This window comes from Dermacentor albipictus, chromosome 1, assembly GCF_038994185.2.
Source record: "Dermacentor albipictus isolate Rhodes 1998 colony chromosome 1, USDA_Dalb.pri_finalv2, whole genome shotgun sequence".
Taxonomy (NCBI): Eukaryota; Metazoa; Arthropoda; class Arachnida; order Ixodida; family Ixodidae; genus Dermacentor; species Dermacentor albipictus.
The window spans coordinates 184,131,457-184,151,083 of NC_091821.1; the positions used below are offsets into that span (position 1 = coordinate 184,131,457).

A 19,627-nucleotide genomic window follows, 5' to 3' on the forward strand; every position below is an offset into this window, starting at 1 on the left:
TTACTAGAAGCACCCTTGGGAGTTCTCTGCTGTTAAGCATTTCAGAAGCGATGTCATCTTCTTTTGAATTGTCATCATATCCCCGAAATACCGGCCCCGGAGCGGAAAAAATGGCAAGCGTCCAAATTGCGCGAGTAGAGAGGCTGTTCCAGTACAGTGATGGAATTGTGTGCTGAGCACTCACGAACTGTCGATGCGAAATGCGCGGGAGCATTATTGTGGTACAGGATCGGGCGCCTCTCTACAAATTTAGTTGAACGTTGCGTACACGATCTCTCAGATGTTTCAGGATCTGCACGTAGAAAGTTTCATTGGTAGTTTGGCCTTCGTATACAAATTCTTGGTGCACAATTCCATGGCGGCCAAAGAACACGATCAACATGAATCTGATTTTTGCTTTGTTCCTCTTTGCTCCTCTTGGCCTCGGCTCATTTTTGTTTTCTTTAGTTCTCGCTTTACGACTTCAGTTAGATGTCATATTGGTAGATCCAAGTTTCGTCTTCGGTGAAGACCCTTTTCAACAATTCATCGCCTCGTCTGAAGTTTTCCAATCAATGCAATGTTCTTCTATTCGCAACTTTTGCTGAGGGGTAGCACATTTCGCACCACGTCGGCGCAGACCTTCTTAATTTCCATAATTTTCAGTCTAAATCCGGTGAACGCACCTACGACTTTCATAAAGGAAGTGCGTCTGCTATCATTCTAACAGTCATTCGGCGGTAACTGAACACAAGAGAACGCACACGATCGATGTTGTCATCATCACACGTGTTAAAGGGAGTCCTGATCTTTCATTGTCCTCGGGGTCCTCACGGCCTTCCCAAAAAGGCTGCACCCACTTCAACAGAGTTATTTCCTTTAAGGTATTCGTTTCATATATTTTCCGAAACGTTTTATTAATTTCTGCACCATTCTTGGCCAATATCACAAGAAATTTGATATTTATCCTTTGTTGCGGCTGTTTGTCGATCTCCATTTCGAAAAAGACTGAAACTGGATTGCACAAAAGGTCCACGCATGAAATTCTGCCTTATCATACAGCACTCCAGCTAGGGAAAACACGGGGAAGGCGGGAGATGGAAATTCAAAGCGATGAGTAAAACGAGAACAAGGTGAAAGCGGGAGCCAACGTTTCGAAAAGTGGACTTGCATTTTTCAAATAATTGCCTTTTTCAGCACTCCGCTTAGTACTATAAAGAGGTAAACCGGGTTCTTTCGAGTAGACAGAGTTATAGAGAGCCTTTGCTAAACCCGCTCCCACGTTTTTGCTGACTCACTACATGAACTTCAGGGACAGAACTCGTATACTGAGAGTGAAGGGATGACCTATGTGTCACATCCACAAAAGGGTGTGCACTTCTGTACCCAACACCAACTTGCGTTTGTCCAACTGTTTGCGGCTAACGCACAAGAAACGCTTCTGACGAAATAAAAAACATCATCAGTAGCAGCTGAGAAAATGCTTGGGTTCACAGTGAGCAAGGCAAGTTATGGAGAGCGGTGAAGAAGCCGAAAGTTGCCGCACCTGGCGATGATATTGGCCCTGAAAAGACTGAAATAACTGACATTAATGACGTTAGGTTCGTTGACACGGAAAATGATAGGCTCGCATCGATCATCAACGAAGTATGCAATAAGCTCGCAACGCAGGCACGTCAGCACAAGTCGCAAGCTGTGCTGGAAACAGCCAAAATGCGGAAGACCGAAAATGCTAGGATGAAGAGGAAGCCGAGGCACGAAAGCTCGAACTTGCAGCTCTGTTAGTAAACTGTCGGTTCGCTTTACAACTTGGTTATGTTTTTACATGGTTAATGTTGGTTTCAAACAACTATATTAGTTTGCTGGGAAAAGGCGCCCTTTTGTGAACCCTTGCCAATCCGTACTCATGGGTACGTACCATTTACAATCAGGGAACAACAATGAAAACTACGCTAACGGGAAGAAGACAGCTGTGTACGTGCACATGACGAGATTTATCAGCAGGATATTACCCCACAGACCTTGACGAAATTAGTACAACTGTACAACTTTTGTCACCAAAAGAAATTCGATTGTTTAATATTCTGAAGGAAGAAACATGTTTTCTTCCTTGCTTCTTTGTGTCTCACATTATGACTCTGTCTCATTACGGGGGACTGACCAAGACGCCCGTGGTATAGGAGTGGGGAAGGGAGGTGAAAGTTCTCCGCCGTTTGCAGACGAGCTTGTTCTTTGTTCTTGAAAAAAAAAAGTTCCAAACGAAGTTTTTTTTTTCGTGCAGTTCTTTGGTGACAGTTAAACAGGTTATTGTTCTGGAACCATTGCAATTAGATGAAAAATTTGCGTTTGGATTGGCGGCTTTTCTTCAGTAGCTTTATTTATTTGAAAAACGGTTTGAGAAAACGTTGAGAGGGAGCGAGAAACAGAGCAATAATTTTCTGAGAGTTGGCGAAGTTAGCTTAAAGCTGTGCGCGTGGTCATCCCCCGGTTGATGCTCTGGTTAACCCTTCGTGGCAAGTGGATGAGAAAATGGCGCCGCGGTAGCTCAATCGATAGTCTCGTTTATTACATAACAAGGGTCTCGAATCCGACAACATTGATGCCTTCAGATAGCATGTGTGGATTTATTGACCAGTTGCCTTCACCCAAAACGATCACGTGCTCGTGACGCCTGCGGCAGAAAGGATGTTCCACATCTGCCGCCAAGGTTTGTGATTGGTGGCGCTGGCTAACGCTCCCAAGGTTAGTTCTGGTAACAAATCATAAATACAAAAAAAAATTAGATTGGAAAACGGCGCCGCGGTAGCTCAATTGGTAGAGCATCGCACGCCTAATGCGAAGACGTGAGATCGTTTCCACCAGCGGCAGGTTTTTTCATCCACTTTCACCTGCCATTAATTCTTTAATTCAATCAAATAGTGCCAGTAATTCCCCCTATGTTGTCCTTGGGGTGATTGTTGTTGACTTCTTATGATATATATATATATATATATATATATATATATATATATATATATATATATATATGTATATGTGTGTGTGTGTGTGTGGCGTTTTGCTGCTGAGGACGAGGTCGCGGGTTAAATTCCCGGTAGGGATGGCTTAATTTACTTCGATTTAATTTATACCCGTAAAGTGGTGAACGCGGTATTGGATGGTTGATTGAGCATAACAAAAACAACGTTTTGCAGAATGGCTTGAGTCTAAGCATAAAAATGGACAGTTTCTTTTAGAATTCTCCTCGTATGAAGGCGCTAGTTAAACTCTCTACACAGCTGCCAAAATTAGGAAGACTAAAGACTAGTGTTGTCATCATTTTTACCACACTTGTAGAGCACGTTCCACGCCCCAAGATTGCCCTTACTTGGTAAATCTGTGCCAAGCAGAAAACAATAAACAATGTAAGCGTGAAAGTGGTTTTAGATTCTTCAAGCAAAGCATCCGCACGCATTCTTTCTCTTTGATTGATTTACTCGTTTTGTTGCAGATCATTATACCAGTGCTCGGTGTGACGCTGCTAAACCAATGGGCAATGCCCGTCCTGGCCATGGCTGCGAAAGCATTTGAGGCAAGTTCACGTCCTAAAAACTATACACAACAAGCCACTGAGAACGAATTACCCTTGACCGAATATGAAAGGCATTAATGATCGCGAAACAATACTCAGGTTGGACTTGCAGCAGCCTCATTTGAACGATCATGTTGGAAATAGAGCGAGCGTTATCACCCTTCAGTTCCCGCAGTCAACGCCGCATTAGACACTCGCGCACTATTACGTCCTTCTTTCACAGACGCCAAAGTCGCGGCTTGAACACTTTCGGCGCCATTTGCGCGGTGATGCTACACCGTATTGTCAAATAACCTCGTGTACGCGGCAGTCTGTTATATCTTTTCCCGTTCGGCTTTTACCACGGCCTGGTAACGCAGAGCCGTTTGGTCTACGAAGCTCGAACCACAGGGAACAAATGTACGAACAACCTTTGGCATGGGTCGCCGTGGACGCACAACGAATTTCACTGCTCTCTCTCTCCCTCGACCATCAGATGTATGCTCTGCTTTGGCCTACTTTGAGCGCGGCGCAGCGTAGCCAGACCCTGCCATATTAAACGTCCCAAATGCAGCGTGCGCTTTTTTAAACAACGAAAACACATGCTTCATATAACAAAAAGCTTCCTATCAATTTCTGAGATCACGGAATTGTCTGGCATTCTTGTGCACCTGGCCTCCGAGATTACACGTGTCGTTACGTGCGCGCTGCCCCATCTCGGAGACCGTGCTTTGTACTACACTGTTTCTATAAAATCATTTTATTTATTCCAAAGTACAGTGTGAAAGTGGATGCCAGAGGAAAAAAGCTGGTTTAAGCTATTTGACCAGGTCCTATAGAAGCCGTGATCAGCCAGCAGATACAGCATATCGTCATTAACATAGACATACAAAGGAATGTAGTACAAATGCACAGTAAAAGGATAACAAAGAGTCGAGCATTTTACAAAGTGTTATAGTCATTACACGGAAGTAAGCATGAACTAGAAATGAATGAGTTTTGTGAAGTAGACAATAAAGACGAAAATATAAATTATTCTTAACGTAGCACAAACAAATAACAAAGGGCGCAGTTTTTTTTCAAAGTATTGTTGTAATTACACAATAGCGAGCGTATGTAATAATTTTAGTAAAGCAAGCAAGATAACTAATTAATATTTAGAATAAACTAAAAATACTCGGAACGAGTATCAGTAACTGAAACATATGAAAAATTGATCGGAAGAACTGGAGGCGCATCAACAAAATTTGTCTTAGTTGACTTAACGTGGAATTATAGGTTTCGGTGTACTTATTGAGTATAAGGGTAAAAGTGTTCTAAAATGTGCCATTTATCATTTGTGTGGAAACTTGGAGAAACCATGTACAGTTTCTCCTAGGACTGACACATTTTAATATGAAGTTGTAATGATGCGAATGCAGCTAGAAACTTCCGAAATGCACTCGATGAAAAGCTAAAGGAACATAATATGCAAAATTCGTACATACATGCTGCAGAAATATCACTGTATGTGCAGAAGGCACGTTCTGCATGCAAGAGGTGGGGAAGATTAGCTATGTAACAAAGTACCTCCTTTTGAAGTGTCACAGTCATTGTCATGTTGGTAGCAGTAGTCGTTGCCCGCACTAAATTGCAATAATGAATCGCCTCATTGAAATGATACACTGAATGGTCAGACGTTCCATCCAGTTCAGGTGGACATCCAACATTTAGTGAAATATAACAGCAGTGTAACGTCCCGAGAATTAGCCTTAGTGTTGCAATTTACATGTGCGTGCATTGCTGCCGCGGCAGCTCACTTTCTCTCCTCTTAAACATGTCATAACTGCGTGCGATGTGTATTCTACTATTCCGACAGGAAATGGACGCATGGGAGCTCTTCAAGGCATATATAGACCTGATGGTGAGTGCCTATGAAACATCCACCGTAACAACAGACGTCAGTGTAGGAGCTAAGCCATCGGGACAGTAATTTTATACGAGCATGATGAGCTCATTGACAGACTGTAGTTTAAACAAGGTAACTTATAATAGGAGTGCACATTTTCACAATTTTGTAGACATATCAATAGAGTTAAGTTACGTCATTAAGGAATTTGTCGTTTATAGAAGTATAATTTTCGCTTAGATAAGCACTAGTAATTTAGAAGTATTGTAGTTAAACAAAGTGTCACAGAATGTCGCCACCAGCTCTGTCAATGCCGGCCATGGCACCAGCAATCTGGTAATCTGTAAACGGCAAGAAGTTTGCACGTGCGCTTCGTGTGTGGTCGGTGCAAGACAACCAATGCAAACAGTGCTGAAACGTCTTCCGAATGGCGATACAAGCCACGCAGTGGTGAAGCACGTCACAAAAATAAATCGCCGAAACTGGTGACTTCACAATGTTTATTAGGACGACCTATCTATTTTGATGACTACATCGATAGATGCTGCGCTTTTCGATTTGCTGCTCGCATGAACTTCAGATTCAAATAAAATGCGTTCTAAGCAGCATTTGGCTATTGATAGTTTACAGATAATACATATGATCTCGGAGCAATGTAAGCTCCCAGTTAATTTTAGTTAGAACATTTTTATCGGTGCGTCTTTAATTGCTATGGCATTGCAAAAATGAGCTCGAGGTCGTGGGTTCTATTCTGGCTGTGGCGGCCGTATTTCAGTGGGGGTAAAATACAAAAACACACTAGTGTACCTAGATTTAGGTGCACATCAAAGAACCCCAGGGCGTGCAAATACGTAGATCCAGTTTCCCACTACACCTTGTCTTATATTTATAATGTGGTTTTGGCAGTCCAGGGTTTCCAGACTCCGGCTGCTAAAAGCGCCGTGCAAGTGCTCACCGTATTGGAACCCCTTATCGCAGCTTTTTACATACTCTAAACCCTTTCCTTGGCACCTGTGCTGCTCACGCAAGGGAAGTACACGCACGGGCTGCTTCTTTACACCCTTTTCCGATGTTTCATTTGAATTCGCGACCCCACCCGAGATATGGAACACAGTGGATTACATTTCAGAACACCATTTTTGGTCTTTCTTGGTAATCAACAGAAGGCGTAGCTCGCCTTCACTGCTCTGCATCCCTATTCTGTCACCATCATCTCTTATCACGCCTTTATGTACCTGTTCTCCTCCCCCTATGCAGTGTAACAGGCTAGAGTATGCTTGCTCAGGCCGACCTCTCTGCTTTCCTTCAAATAAGTTATCTGTCACCCTCTCGGCACTAAAGCAAAAAAAAAAAGTTCTGGCAGACAGGGACGAGCCACTCTGTCCCTTTCATAACTGTGCACCATATTTGTTAGCAGACACAAAGCTGGTTGGCAGCCATTACAGACATATGGAAATACAGGTTGACTTGAACATAAAGTAGTTAGAAGAGTGAACATAAGTACACAATCATTATAAATTGTTTAAATTTATAATAGACTGTTTTGTTGAGTGTATACCCACCCCTCCCTCCAATAAGTCCAGCTGCCTAACTCCGCTATTCAAGTTAGGGCTACAGTTTCCAAAAGCCAACCAGGAATTGGGCGCGTGTTTCGGAGAAAAGAGGAAGTATTTCCAAATGCTCACTAACAATTTGTCTGCGACCCTTATGTTTAGCCAGTACCACGCAACTCAGGCTTTTAATTTCGCGCCTGGCATTTCAATAAGGGTGCGCGAATAGTGAGTTTTGAGACAGAATCCAACACGAATCAAATAGTATCAGAAGCCAATTGAATAAAATCGAATAGGAAATTGTTTTCAAATAGTTTTCGAATAATTAACAGCCGTTATCACAATTATAATAAAATTATGTTCACATACTAGTGTTTTTAAACTTGGGAAGTCTCTGTCATTACAATGTAGGCTATGAAGCCTTGCTTATTGAAAGCATAAACGGAGCATTAGGAGCCAACACGTAGTTTCTTCATATGCGAAGGACTCTTCAGAGAGTGCGAATGATGCTTTATATAGAACCTCTAACGTATGGCTACCTAAGCGACGTAGCCTACATAGCCCTACCCAAGGTCTCAGGTTTTATGTCTGTACGATGCCCGAGAGGTGGCATGGAGCAGAACACCGGCTTCTAATCTGAACGTCGTAAGTTCCAATCCTATTCCAGTCCACTACATTTTCAGGCTTGTAGTGACGCCTGACACCAACAAAAATAGCCGAGAGCCAGCGGGGCTATACTAATCCATGTACGACCAAATTAGGAAGACCCACTAAGCTTCAACAAGACACTCCCTCAGCAGAACAGGAAGTGGCCTCCCTGGTGCAGTATTCAGCCACTCCCTCTCAAATGACTCCCTCAATTACCCAATGGCCCTCAGTCCCCAGAATCTGTGGAGCACCTGATCAAGGCGGCGGTCAGACCTGTAACGCAGCCGAGGGTGCTAAGAATCTCTGGAACCGGACACGCCGCCAATGGAAACTGAACCTTGCAACATTTAACACCCGAACCCTCTCGAGTGAAGCTAGCCTAGCAGGACTCTTTGAGGAACTATAAGGCATTGTTTGGGATATCATTGGCTTTAGTAAGATTAGAACTGGTGAAGCTTCTGCAGTGCTGACTGATGTCCACGTCCTCTGCGATAGAGGACTCCCAGATAAGAAGCAATACGGGGTAGGATAACTACTCCATAAGGACGTATTGGGCAACATTGACGAATTGTGCAACATTAATGAGAGGGCAGCAGGAGTCGTCATAAAACTAAATTGGAGGTATAAAATAAAGATAATACAGGCTTACGATCCAACCTCAAGCCACGATGGTGATGAAATAGAACAGTTCTATGAAGATGTTGAATTAGCGATGAAAAACGTGAAAACTCAAATATTGTAGTCATGGGCTACTTCAATGCAAAAGTGGGGAAAAAGCATGCTGGTGAACAAGCAATTGGCAACTACGGCATCGATTCTAGAAACACTAGAGGAGAGATATTGGTAGTATTTTGCGGAAATGAATAAGCTGCGAATAATGAACCCCTTCGTTACCTGAAAAAGCCCTAATGCTGAAACGAGAAACGAAATAGATTTGATATTTTCTGCCGATCCCCGCATAGTGCAGGTTGTAGAAGTGATAGGGAGGGTAAAGTGCAGTGATCATAGGTTAGAGACGGCTAGGATTCACCTCAACTTGAAGAGAGAAAGAGTATAATTGGTCAAGAAGAAACAGGTCAACCAGAGGCAGTAAGGGTAAAAGCAGACCATTTCAGGCTGGTACATGCAAACAAATATGCAGCCTTAGAAAAGAGATATGAAGATCACATAGAGCTAATGAATGAAACCACAACTAGGCTGGCTTCAGAGGCAGCAATCGAAATGGGAGGCAAGGCACCAAGGCAACCAGTAGGCAAGCTTTTCCAAGTAACAAAGGACCTAATAAAGAAAAAAAATGAAGGTGTCGCGCTCAAGAGATCAGATAGAATTCGCGGAACTGTCAAAACTGATCAAGAAGGAGAAAGTAATAGATATTCGAAATTATAACGTGACCGAGACTGAGGAAGCAGTAAAAAATGGACGCAGAATGAAATCAGCGAGAAAAAAACTTGGCATAGGACAAGCCCAGATGCGTGCACTGAGATATATAAGCCGTGTAATATCATTAGCAATCTCGAAAATATAGTAAAAGCAGCGGAAGAATTTTATACTGACCCGTGCAGTACCCAGGGCAGCCACGACACCTTCATTCGAAGCAGTAATGACAGGTTACAGAGGCTCCTTCTCTAACTAGCGATGAAGTTAGAAGGGCCTTGCAAGACTTGAAAGGGGGAAAGCGGCAGGAGAAGATGGAATAACAGTTGATTTAACCTAATATGCAGGAGATCATCATGCTTGAAAACTTTGCGGCTCTTTATAGAAAATGTCTCATGACTTCAAGGGTCCCAGAGAACCAGCAGAATGCCAGCATTATACTAATCAACAAAAAGGGAGACGTTAAAGAGTTAAAAACTTATAGACCCATTGGCTTACTTCCAGTATTGTATAGAATGTCATCAGGATAATTTGAAATATATTAAGGGCCATAATTGACTTCAATCAACCAAGCGAACAGCCTGGCTTCAGGAAGCGATACTCTACAATGGATCACATCCATGTCATCAATCAGGTAGTCGAGAAATCTGTAGAGTCAAATCAGGCTCTCAATATGGCTTTCATAGATTACGAAACGACATTTGATTCAGTAGAGATACCAGCAGTCATAGAGGCATTACGTAATCAAGGAGTACAGGAGGCCTACGTAAATATTTGGAAAATATTTACAAAGATTCCTCACTTACCATGATTCTCCACAAGTAGAAAGATACCTATAAAGAAAGGGGTCAGGGCATGGATACAGAATCTCTCCAATGCTATTCACTGCATGCTTGGAAGAAGTATTCAAGCTATTAAACTGGGAAGGCTTAGGAGTGAGGATCAACGGCGAATATCTCAGCAACCTTTGGTTTGCAGATGACATTGTCCGGTTGAGGAACACTGGGTACGACTCGCAACAAATGATTGAGGACCTTAGCAGAGAGAGAGTAAGAATGGGGTTGAAGATTAATATGCAGAAGACAAAGATAATAATCAATAGCCTAGCAAGGAAACAAGAGCTCAGGATCGGCAGTCAGCCTCTAGAGTCTGTGAAGGAGTACGTTTACCTAGGTCAATAATTCACAGGGGACCCTGATCTTAAGAAGGAAACTTACAGAAGAATGAAAATTGGCTGGAGTGCATACGGCAAACATTGTGAGATCCTGACTGGAAGCTTGCTACTATCATTGTAAAGAAAAGTATACAATCAATGGATTTTACCGGTGCTAACATATGGGCAGAAACTTGGAGATTGACAGAGAAAGAAGCTCGAGAACAAGTTAGGGACCTCACAGTGCGCGATGGAACGAAGAATGTTAGGCGTAACATTAAGAGACAGGAAGAAATCGGTGTGGGTCAGAGAGAAAACTTGGATAGATGATATTCTAATTGACATTAAGAGACAAAAATGGAGATGGGCAGGCCATGTAATGCGTAGGGTAGATAACCAGTAGACCATTAGGGTTACAGAATGTGTACCAGGAGAAGGCAAGCGCAGTCTAAGACGACAGAAGACTAGGTGAGGTGATGAAATTAGGAAATTGGGGCAGGCGCAAGTTGGAGTCGGTTGGCACAAGACAGAGGCAATTGGTATCGCTGGCCATCGTCCTGCAGTGGACGTAAAACAGGCTGATGATGATAATGATGATGATGATGATGATGACAATTCCGAAAGCCATGCTGTAAACGAATACGTCAGCCACTTCACGATTTATGGAGCATACTTTGTATGTTCAGTGTTCAGCCCATTTCTGAAAGTGGGATGTGCTGCTATTCTCCTATACCTAGTCAGACGACAATATCACTCTAATAAATTGTACAAAATGAGCAAGGAAAGTAAGGAAGCACTTTTAATACCGGCCACGGATACATGTAGCACTTGAATAGACGGACAAGAAGCCCAGTTTACGAAGCTTCCATCTGGAAAGGTCGCTTGATAATTGAGCCTGCTGTGTTGGTGCGCCCATCACTGTGATGGCGAACGCAGCGACACTACATAGAGCCGTGGCGCACAGTGGAATAGCGAACCGTATCGCGAGGGTGAATATGTTTTATGGTGCACTTTCTTTCTTCCTTCCTTTCTTTTACTAAAATATATTAAAGGTCAGCAGACTGTCCCCCCATGGTATAACATACTAAACGTGTTGCAGGTTTGGAACACCGTCTTTTGGCTTATGATGTCGTTCTGGCTCTTCCACTCGGCCCTTAACTGGATCGGCGAGGTGCTGGGGTTTGCCGACAGGGACTTCTACAGAGACTGGTGGTAAGAAGCCTGGGATTTTAATGAATTATTTGCATGGCATTTTGCAGCTGCGATCCGAAAGTAGGTCCTAAAGTAAGGCTTCTGCTGAAAGTAACTCAGCTGCAGAGCTAATGGAAGCATTCTTCTCGGAGAAACAAAATACGCATGTATCAATCGGTTATTCATTTCAATATACAACAATTAATTTTGCCTTCTAGCTATGTCTATGTAGATACCTCATATCGTCCCCCTAACCTGCAAATATTTTCTTCCTCACTGCTTAAGTTGTACTTGTGGTACTTGTATGTTTGCTGGTTCCTCCGCATGTGAATGGAACATTCTTGCGTCATGTATTTTTACTAAATAAACCCATTTACAAATTAGCGCTTGTCCTGACTCGTCACCTCTTGCGTGTCTTTGTTCGCGGTACCACCACTTTGCTAAACTATGCAACAACTCATCCACAGTCATGTTCTGACATGTTATGCGCCCATCTACTCCCTTGACGAGGTTTCGTATGTGCAATGCACTAGTAGAGAGAACGATAGCGTTTTTTGCAACATGCTAAAGGTTTGTGTGCTTCGGAATAAAGACTAAATTGTGGAGTTTTACGTGCCAAAACCACGATCTAATTATGAGGCACGCCGTAGTACGTGGGAGACTCCGGAAATTTGGACCACCTGGGCTTCTTTAACGTGCACCTAAATCTAAGCACACGGGTGTTTTCGCATTTCGTCCCCATCGAAATTCGGTCGCCGTGACCGGGATTCGATCCCGCGACATCGTGCTTAGCAGCCCAACACCATAGCCACTAAGGAACCAAGGCGGGTGTGTGCTTAGGAATAGTGATTTGTGAATGGCACTCACATCTCGTTAACCTGCCCGTGTTTAGTGACAGGTTAACGGTGGCTTGTTTTTACTCGAAGAGGCGGACATTACTTGAACAAGAAATCAAAATGTATAATTGACAAATTAACAAACTTTGACCAATAAACTTTTTAACTCATTGCTGTAGGTCAAATATTGCAATTCACGAATCGAAGCCAGTGATTTAAAAAAGGAACATCCACTTAGTAGAAATTTTGAAATTAACCCCAGTTATGAGATTATTGCTAGCAAACTTGCGATTAAAATACGGTGTTTTAACTAAGCGCCTTTTTGCGCACGGAAGGTCAAGAATGTGTTAGGGTTTGCTGTTTTCAAGACTAAGGACAGTTCATATTCGTGGAAATTTAGGTTAAATGGTACGGGCATCTCGCTACAAGAAGACATTTTTAAGGGCGCGGCACTCGTGAGAAAAGCTTCTTGATTTTTGGAGGGCGACTGAATAACTTGTCATCCTGCGGAATAACGAGAGATACGGCAAAGCAAAGGAAAGACAGGGAGCTGTTAATCAGAAGATATCTCCGGTTGGCTGCACCACAGTACAAAGCAACAACAGTTACCTTAACAAAAGGTGCTACGTATATAGTTCACAAAGACACATAGCTTGTGAAACCCAGCAGCCCAACGCACAAGCCACCGCTACTAATTGCTCTACCATTTCGCTTACAACGCCTCCGTCTCGCCCATCGTCTTAGGGATCCGCGGTCACTCAGGCGCACGTGAAGCACCATGATTATTCCTCTTTCATTAATATCAGAACTGTATTACAACACCACGCTGGTTGATCGTCACTGATAGACACATGAGCAAAATGAGAACAAGGTAAAAGCAGGCGCCAAAGTTTCGACAAGTGGACTTTCAAGGCAACTCCACTTGAAAAAGACAAGTCCACTTGTCGAAACGCTGGCTACCGTTTTGCTCATCGTCTTGAATTTCCATCTCCCGCTTTCCCCCTGTTTTCCCTGATAGACAGCTGTCACGCTAATGTCACCATCATCATCATCATCATCAGCCTGGCTACGCCCACTGCAGGGCAAAGGCCTCTCCCATACTTCTCCAACTACCCCGGTCATGTACTAATTGTGGCCATGTTGTCCCTGCAAACTTCTTAATCTCATCCGCCCACCTAACTTTCTGCCGCCCCCTGCTACGCTTCCCTTCCCTTGGAATCCAGTCCGTAACCCTTAATAACCATCGGTTATCTTCGCTCGTCATTACATATCCTGCCCATGCCCATTTCTTTTTCTTGATTTCAACTAAGATGTCATTAACTCGAGTTTTTTTCTCTCACCCAATCTGCTCTTTTCTTATCGCTTAACGTTACACCTATCATTCTTCTTTCCATAGCTCGTTGCGTCGTCCTCAATTTAAGTAGAACCCTTTTCGTAAACCTCCAGATTTCTGCCCCGTACGTGAGTACTGGTAAGACACAGCTGTTATACATTTTTCTCTTGAGGGCCGGATAATGGAAACCTGCTGTTCATGATCTGAGAATGCCTGCCAAACGCACCCCAGCCCATTCTTATTCTTCTGATTATTTCAGTCTCATGATCCGGATCCGCAGTCACTACCTGTCCTAAGTAGATGTATTCCCTTACCACTTCCACTGCCTCGCTACCTATCGTAAACTGCTGTTCTCTTCCGAGACTGTTAAACATTACTTTAGTTTTCTGCAGATTAATTTTTAGACCCACCCTCTCCAGGTCAGTGAGCATGCATTGCAATTGGTCTCCTGAGTTACTAAGCAAGGCAATATCATCAGCGAATCGCAAGTTGCTAAGGTATTCTCCATCAACTTTTATCCCCCATTCTTCCCACTCCAGGTCTCTGAATACCTCCTGTAAACATGCGGTGAATAGCATTGGAGAGATCGTATCTCCCTGTCTGACGCCTTTCTTTATTTGGATTTTGTTGCTTTCTTTGTGGAGGACTACGGTGGCAGTCGAGCCGCTATAGATATCTTTCAGTATTTTTACATACAGCTCGTCTACACCCTGCTTCCGTAATGCCTCCATGACTGCTGAGGTTTCGACAGAATCAAACGCTTTCTCGTAATCAATGAAAGCTATATATAAGGGTTGGTTATATTCCGCACATTTCTCTATCACCTGATTGATAGTGTGAATATGGTCTATTGTTGAGTAGCCTTTACGGAATCCTGCCTGGTCCCTTGGTTGATGGAAGTCTAAGGTGTTCCTGATTCTATTTGAAATTACCTTAGTAAATACTTTGTATAGCAACGGACAGTAGGCTGATTGGTCTATATTTTTCAAGTCTTTGGCGTACCCTTTCTTATGGATTAGGATTATATTAGCGTTCTTCCAAGAATCCGGTATGCTCGAAGTCATGAGGCATTGCGTATACAGGGTGGCCAGTTTTTCTAGAACAATCTGTCCACCATCCTTCAACAAATCTGCTGTTGCCTGATCCTGCCCAGCTGCCTTCCCCCTTTGCACAACTCCCAAGGCTTTCTTTACTTCTTCCGGCGTTACTTGTGGGATTTCAAATTCCTCTAGACTATTCTCTCTTCCATTATCTTCGTGGGTGCCACTGGTACTGTATAAATCTCTATAGAACTCCTCAGCCACTTGAACGATCTCATCCATATCAGTAATGATATTGCCGGCTTTCTCTCTTAACGCATACATCTGATTCTTGCCTATTCCTAATTTCTTCTTCGCTGCTTTTAGGCTTTCTCCGTTCCTGAGAGCATGTTTAATTCTATCCATATTATACCACCTTATTTCAGCTGTCTTACGCTTGTTGATGAACTTGGAAAGTTCTGCGAGTTCTATTCTAGCTGTAGGGTTCGACGCTCTCATACATTGGCGTTTCTTGATCAGATCTTTCGTCTCCTGCGATAGCTTACTGGTATCCTGTCTAACGGAGTTGCCAGTGTCAGGATTGGGGGCTCAATCCCATCGCTCATGGTCCTTTGCCAAGATTGGAGTACGGCATGAATTCGAAGGTAGCTGGCCCATGCCGTCGTCCAACTTATTTACGCTGAGGTCGTTGATGAAGTGAAGAACTGCTTCTCATCGAGAACGAGGATTATGGGTTTATTTACAGAAATTAAATCAGTCTAACATGACTGCTTGAAAAAGAAGAGTGTCAGTCCAACATGACTGCATGAGAGAAGTGTATCAGTCTAACATGACTGCTCAAGAGAAGTGTGTCCAGCATTCGCACAACAACAGTTTTTATACACTCGGTCCGCCGGCCATACGAGGCGGCGACTGTTCGTTTACTCATCGCCAACTTGCTGCCGTTCCGCAGAACAGTTTACGTACACAAAGGCACACACATTCCGATGCCCAAACGATGGCGTTGGAGGGGTGCCGTTCCGGGAAGTATCGGTGCCAATCGTGGGTAGCTCGTTGTCTTGCGTCACGCCGAGGCATGAGAAGCACCAAAATACGGCTTTCCCGCGGCAGCTTGTCCATGCGTGTCAGATCAGGTCCGCGCTGGGGAACTCCGGAACCATTGTTCGCACACCGAACTCGTTCCGTCACAATGTCGATGGGGCTGGAGGAAGGAGGCGGTTTTCAGCACAAAGGCCGCGTCTTCGAACGCCTCCTAGCTGCAGCGACGGTGAGGGGGAGATGCGCGTCGTGTCACCCTGTCGTAACTGGGTGGCAATCTTGCCTTGCAGCTCGCCATTCTTAACAGCGCAAAGGCCGCTTCTTCGAACGCCTCCTAGCTGCAGCGATGGTGAGGGGGAGATGCGCGTCGTGTCGCCCTGTCGTAACTGGGTGGCAATCTTGCCTTTCAGCTCGCCATTCTTAACACCAGGGACTTCTATTGCATATTCCTTAATGATGCCCATAAGATTGTGGTTCATATCTTCAACACTAAGGTCGCCTTCCTGAGTTACGGCCGAATGCCTGTTCTGTAGCTTGATCCCGAATTTCTCTATTTTCCCTCTTACCGCTAGCTCATTGATCGGCTTCTTATGTACCAGTTTCTTCCGCTCCCTCCTCAAATCTAGGCTACTTTGAGTTCTTACCATCCTATGGTCACTGCAGCGCACCTTGCCGAGCACGTCCACATCTTGTATGATGCCGGGGTTAGCGCAGAGTATAAAGTCTATTTCATTTCTAGTCTCACCATTCGGGCTCCTCCCCGTCCACTTTCGGCTATCCCGCTTGCGCAAGAAGGTATTCATTATCCGCATATTATTCTGTTCTGAAAACTACATACTAATAACTCTCCCCTGCTACTCCTAGAACCTATGCCACATTCCCCCGCTGACTTGTCTCCAGCCTGCTTCTTGCCTACCCTGGCATTGAAGTCGCCCATCAGTATAGTTTATTTTGTTTTGACTTTACCCATCGCCGATTCCACGTCTTCATAGATGCTTTCCGCTTCCTGGTCATCATGACTGGATGTAGGGGTGTAGACCTGTACGACCTTCAATTTGTACCTCTTATTAAGTTTCAGAACAAGACCTGCCACCCTCTCGTTAATGTTATAGAATTCCTGTATGTTACCAGCTATATCCTTATTAATCAGGAATCCGACTCCTAGTTCTCGTCTCTCCGCTAAGCCCCGGTAGCACAGTACGTGCCCACTTTTCAACACTGTATATGCTTCTTTCGTCCTCCTAACTTCACTGAGCCCTATTATAGCCCATTTACTGCCCTCTAATTCCTCCAATGGCACTGCGAGACTCGCATCACTACATAACGTTCTAGCGTTAAATGTTGCCAGGTTCAGATTCCAATGGCGGCCTGTCCGGTATGTCACCATCCTGACATAAACTTGGTTATCAGCCAAAATTGACAACTCCGGACTTACCAGCTCGTGTGCGAACGACTATGCCATTTTTAGACATAACAGACTTGTGCGTCCTGGTGGAGACATTATGAGTGACGTCGCCAATTTCATATATTTTTACAGTATTCTCATGAATTCATCAGTTGAGTTCTTTTGTACCTGTAAATCATATTGACGCAGTATTTTGTGTTTGTTATCGTCCACCCTTTTCAACATCATCGTTTTGTGACGAACTAGGTACGACTACCTCAATGGAGTCCGCATTCGGTTCCCAAAGGCTCTTATCTTACTATTAGGCAATTTTATTTTCTAATTTCGTGATCTGAGATGTGCTCACTCTATACTTTTGGATCTACTGAGCGTTTAGCTTTTATTGATCTTTGCTCTACCTTTAACATTCGCCAGCTATTAAAAGAGCACACCCCCGTGTTACCCAATCATCCGATTACATACTCGACCTCGTAATAACTACTTCCCCGCAAGCAGTTTCTTCGCTAACACACCTACAAGAAATAAATGACCATTTCATCATTCTTTTCACTATGTCATTCCACGCAGCTTGCTCATGAAAACAATAAAAATTAATTCGCGAATATAATCAGACAGATTTTCACGCATTTAACTCCGCATAAGCACTTTTTTCCCAGTCATAGCTGCCGTGGTTTTGGGAGCGTGTCGCTCATGTAAAAACGTATTCCTCTTCGCCGCGTATTCTGCTCACGTTGTGCACATTGGTTCAGTGCAACATTAAAACGCATGACTGACGGAAAGAAGCGTGTATTTTTTTTGTCTCTGCAAAAATTTTAACAATAACTTACTGTTGGTTGAAGCGCACACTTCGCGCTGCCAAGCATGTTTTTTTGTCATCGCACGTTTCCTGCATATTTTTCGTCTAACCTTCCTATATTCTGGAATGCGATCAAGACACGCGTATCGAATGATATAAGATTAAAGGGAGAGGGCGGCGTCTTGGTTCCACGCGATGAGTGGTGCGTCGTCCTTAACGAATCATTTGTATCACATTTTAGTAATTCTACCAAACTTAATTTTGCCTCTACATGCCATCCCTTTTTTGCGACGGAGGAAATTTTTGTCGGATATTGTGGTATTTTTACAGATATCACAATTACGAAAATTTCTTCTTGCGCAGGTTGATGCAATTAACTAAGAGTGCTTGGAAAGCACTGACGCTTACTCATCCATCATTTTGACTTCAAGCAGTCATTACAATGTGGCACGCTCCCTGAGGAGCCATTCTGACAGTAGTACTTCACGTTGTCGGCCGCTATATGATACGTCGCCAGAGATATATCTGAGTTGTGTTTTTGCACGCAGGAACGCCGATTCCGTAAAGGGCTTCTGGAACCGGTGGAACTTGCCCGTGCACCGCTGGTGCTGGCGCCACATCTACGCTCCACTCGTGGGCGCAGGGTTTACCAAGAACCAGGCGCAAATGGCCGTGTTTGTCGTGTCAGCCATTTTTCACGAGGTGAGACGGCATTTATTTGAAATGCTTTTCATAATGATGGAGCGAAATGACCAAGTTGTCTGACTTTACAATTCAATGATCCCCGCGCTTTGAAGCACCCCACGCAGATTTGCTTAAGGGGTTCTGCGCGCAGTGCTTAATGCTATGCCCCGACATGAAATATTCCCGCACGTCCTGCCATCAGCATTGACTCCTTTGGTATACTTCGCACTAAAGTTTCCTCAGTTTCCGATATCGAGTTATAAAGATACCACATTCCATTCCTTGCGCACGCACATGTGTACGCACGCCTATGATATAGGCCCGTGAATTTCGGTTTCCGGATGGCGAGCATGTGCGGTATTGGCAACTCCAGATTCCGTCACCAGTGCTGGCAACACTGTCCACATCAACAAAGATGGCTACGACATCCTGCTACGACAAGTATAGCGTACATCACTATAATTTACTAAAGTGCCGGCCTAAACGAAAGTAAACTCCACTGTACAATTTGAAACGGACGCAGGCTATTCGACATACGTAAAAAAAAAAAACGCAATGGTTTAATCACCGGGAAGAAAGAAGTTTTAGAGAGTAAATGTTTCGAACAAACCAGCATTGTATCAAGACCCTTTGCACAATGCCCAAGTTCCTTATAGCAGGGCTGGTAATATCGATGAATATTTAATCGATTAATCGATTAAATGTATCTCGCAGAACGATTAATCTTCACCGACGTACACCTTTCACTTAATCGCCTTAATCGATTAGACCGGTTAAAGAAATCGTTTTGAGAGTCTGACAGGAGTGGCGCGAAAATTTTGAAATCGTACTGGGAATGAATGGCGGCGCACGAGCACCGCAGTGACTGGGCGGCCGTGGCAGAGCGACTGTCCACTGTTTTCCCGAGTCTTGAGTGATGCCGAGCCGAGCGCTTCATGTCGATTCCAGCAAATCCATAGCGTCCGAGCGTCTATTCTCGCATGTGGGTTATGTGGCCATTCAATGAATGCGTCGGTTTCACCCGAACATCCCAGCCGAGCGAAATTCCTTCGCTCTGTAGAAAAGAGCATGTGGTTTGAATTCCTAAACCAGTAATATTCTTCTCCCCCGTGCATATTGCAATTTCTTGCACATTTCAGTTGGACTTCACCTTTCAGAACATTTT

At 43.9% G+C, this 19,627-nt stretch overlaps 1 protein-coding gene across 3 annotated transcripts in view; it reads left to right on the forward strand.

The window, feature by feature from the left end:
* The window catches only part of LOC139053612 (diacylglycerol O-acyltransferase 1-like), an 87,203-nt gene that overhangs the window by 61,553 nt on the left and 6,023 nt on the right, over window positions 1-19,627 (forward strand). For all 3 annotated transcript variants that reach the window (XM_070530511.1, XM_070530510.1, XM_070530509.1), the window contains exons 10-13: window positions 3,467-3,547; window positions 5,385-5,429; window positions 11,239-11,351; window positions 18,327-18,480. In XM_070530511.1, the coding sequence (XP_070386612.1) occupies window positions 3,467-3,547; window positions 5,385-5,429; window positions 11,239-11,351; window positions 18,327-18,480 (393 nt within the window). The remainder of the gene's footprint in view (window positions 1-3,466; window positions 3,548-5,384; window positions 5,430-11,238; window positions 11,352-18,326; window positions 18,481-19,627) is intronic.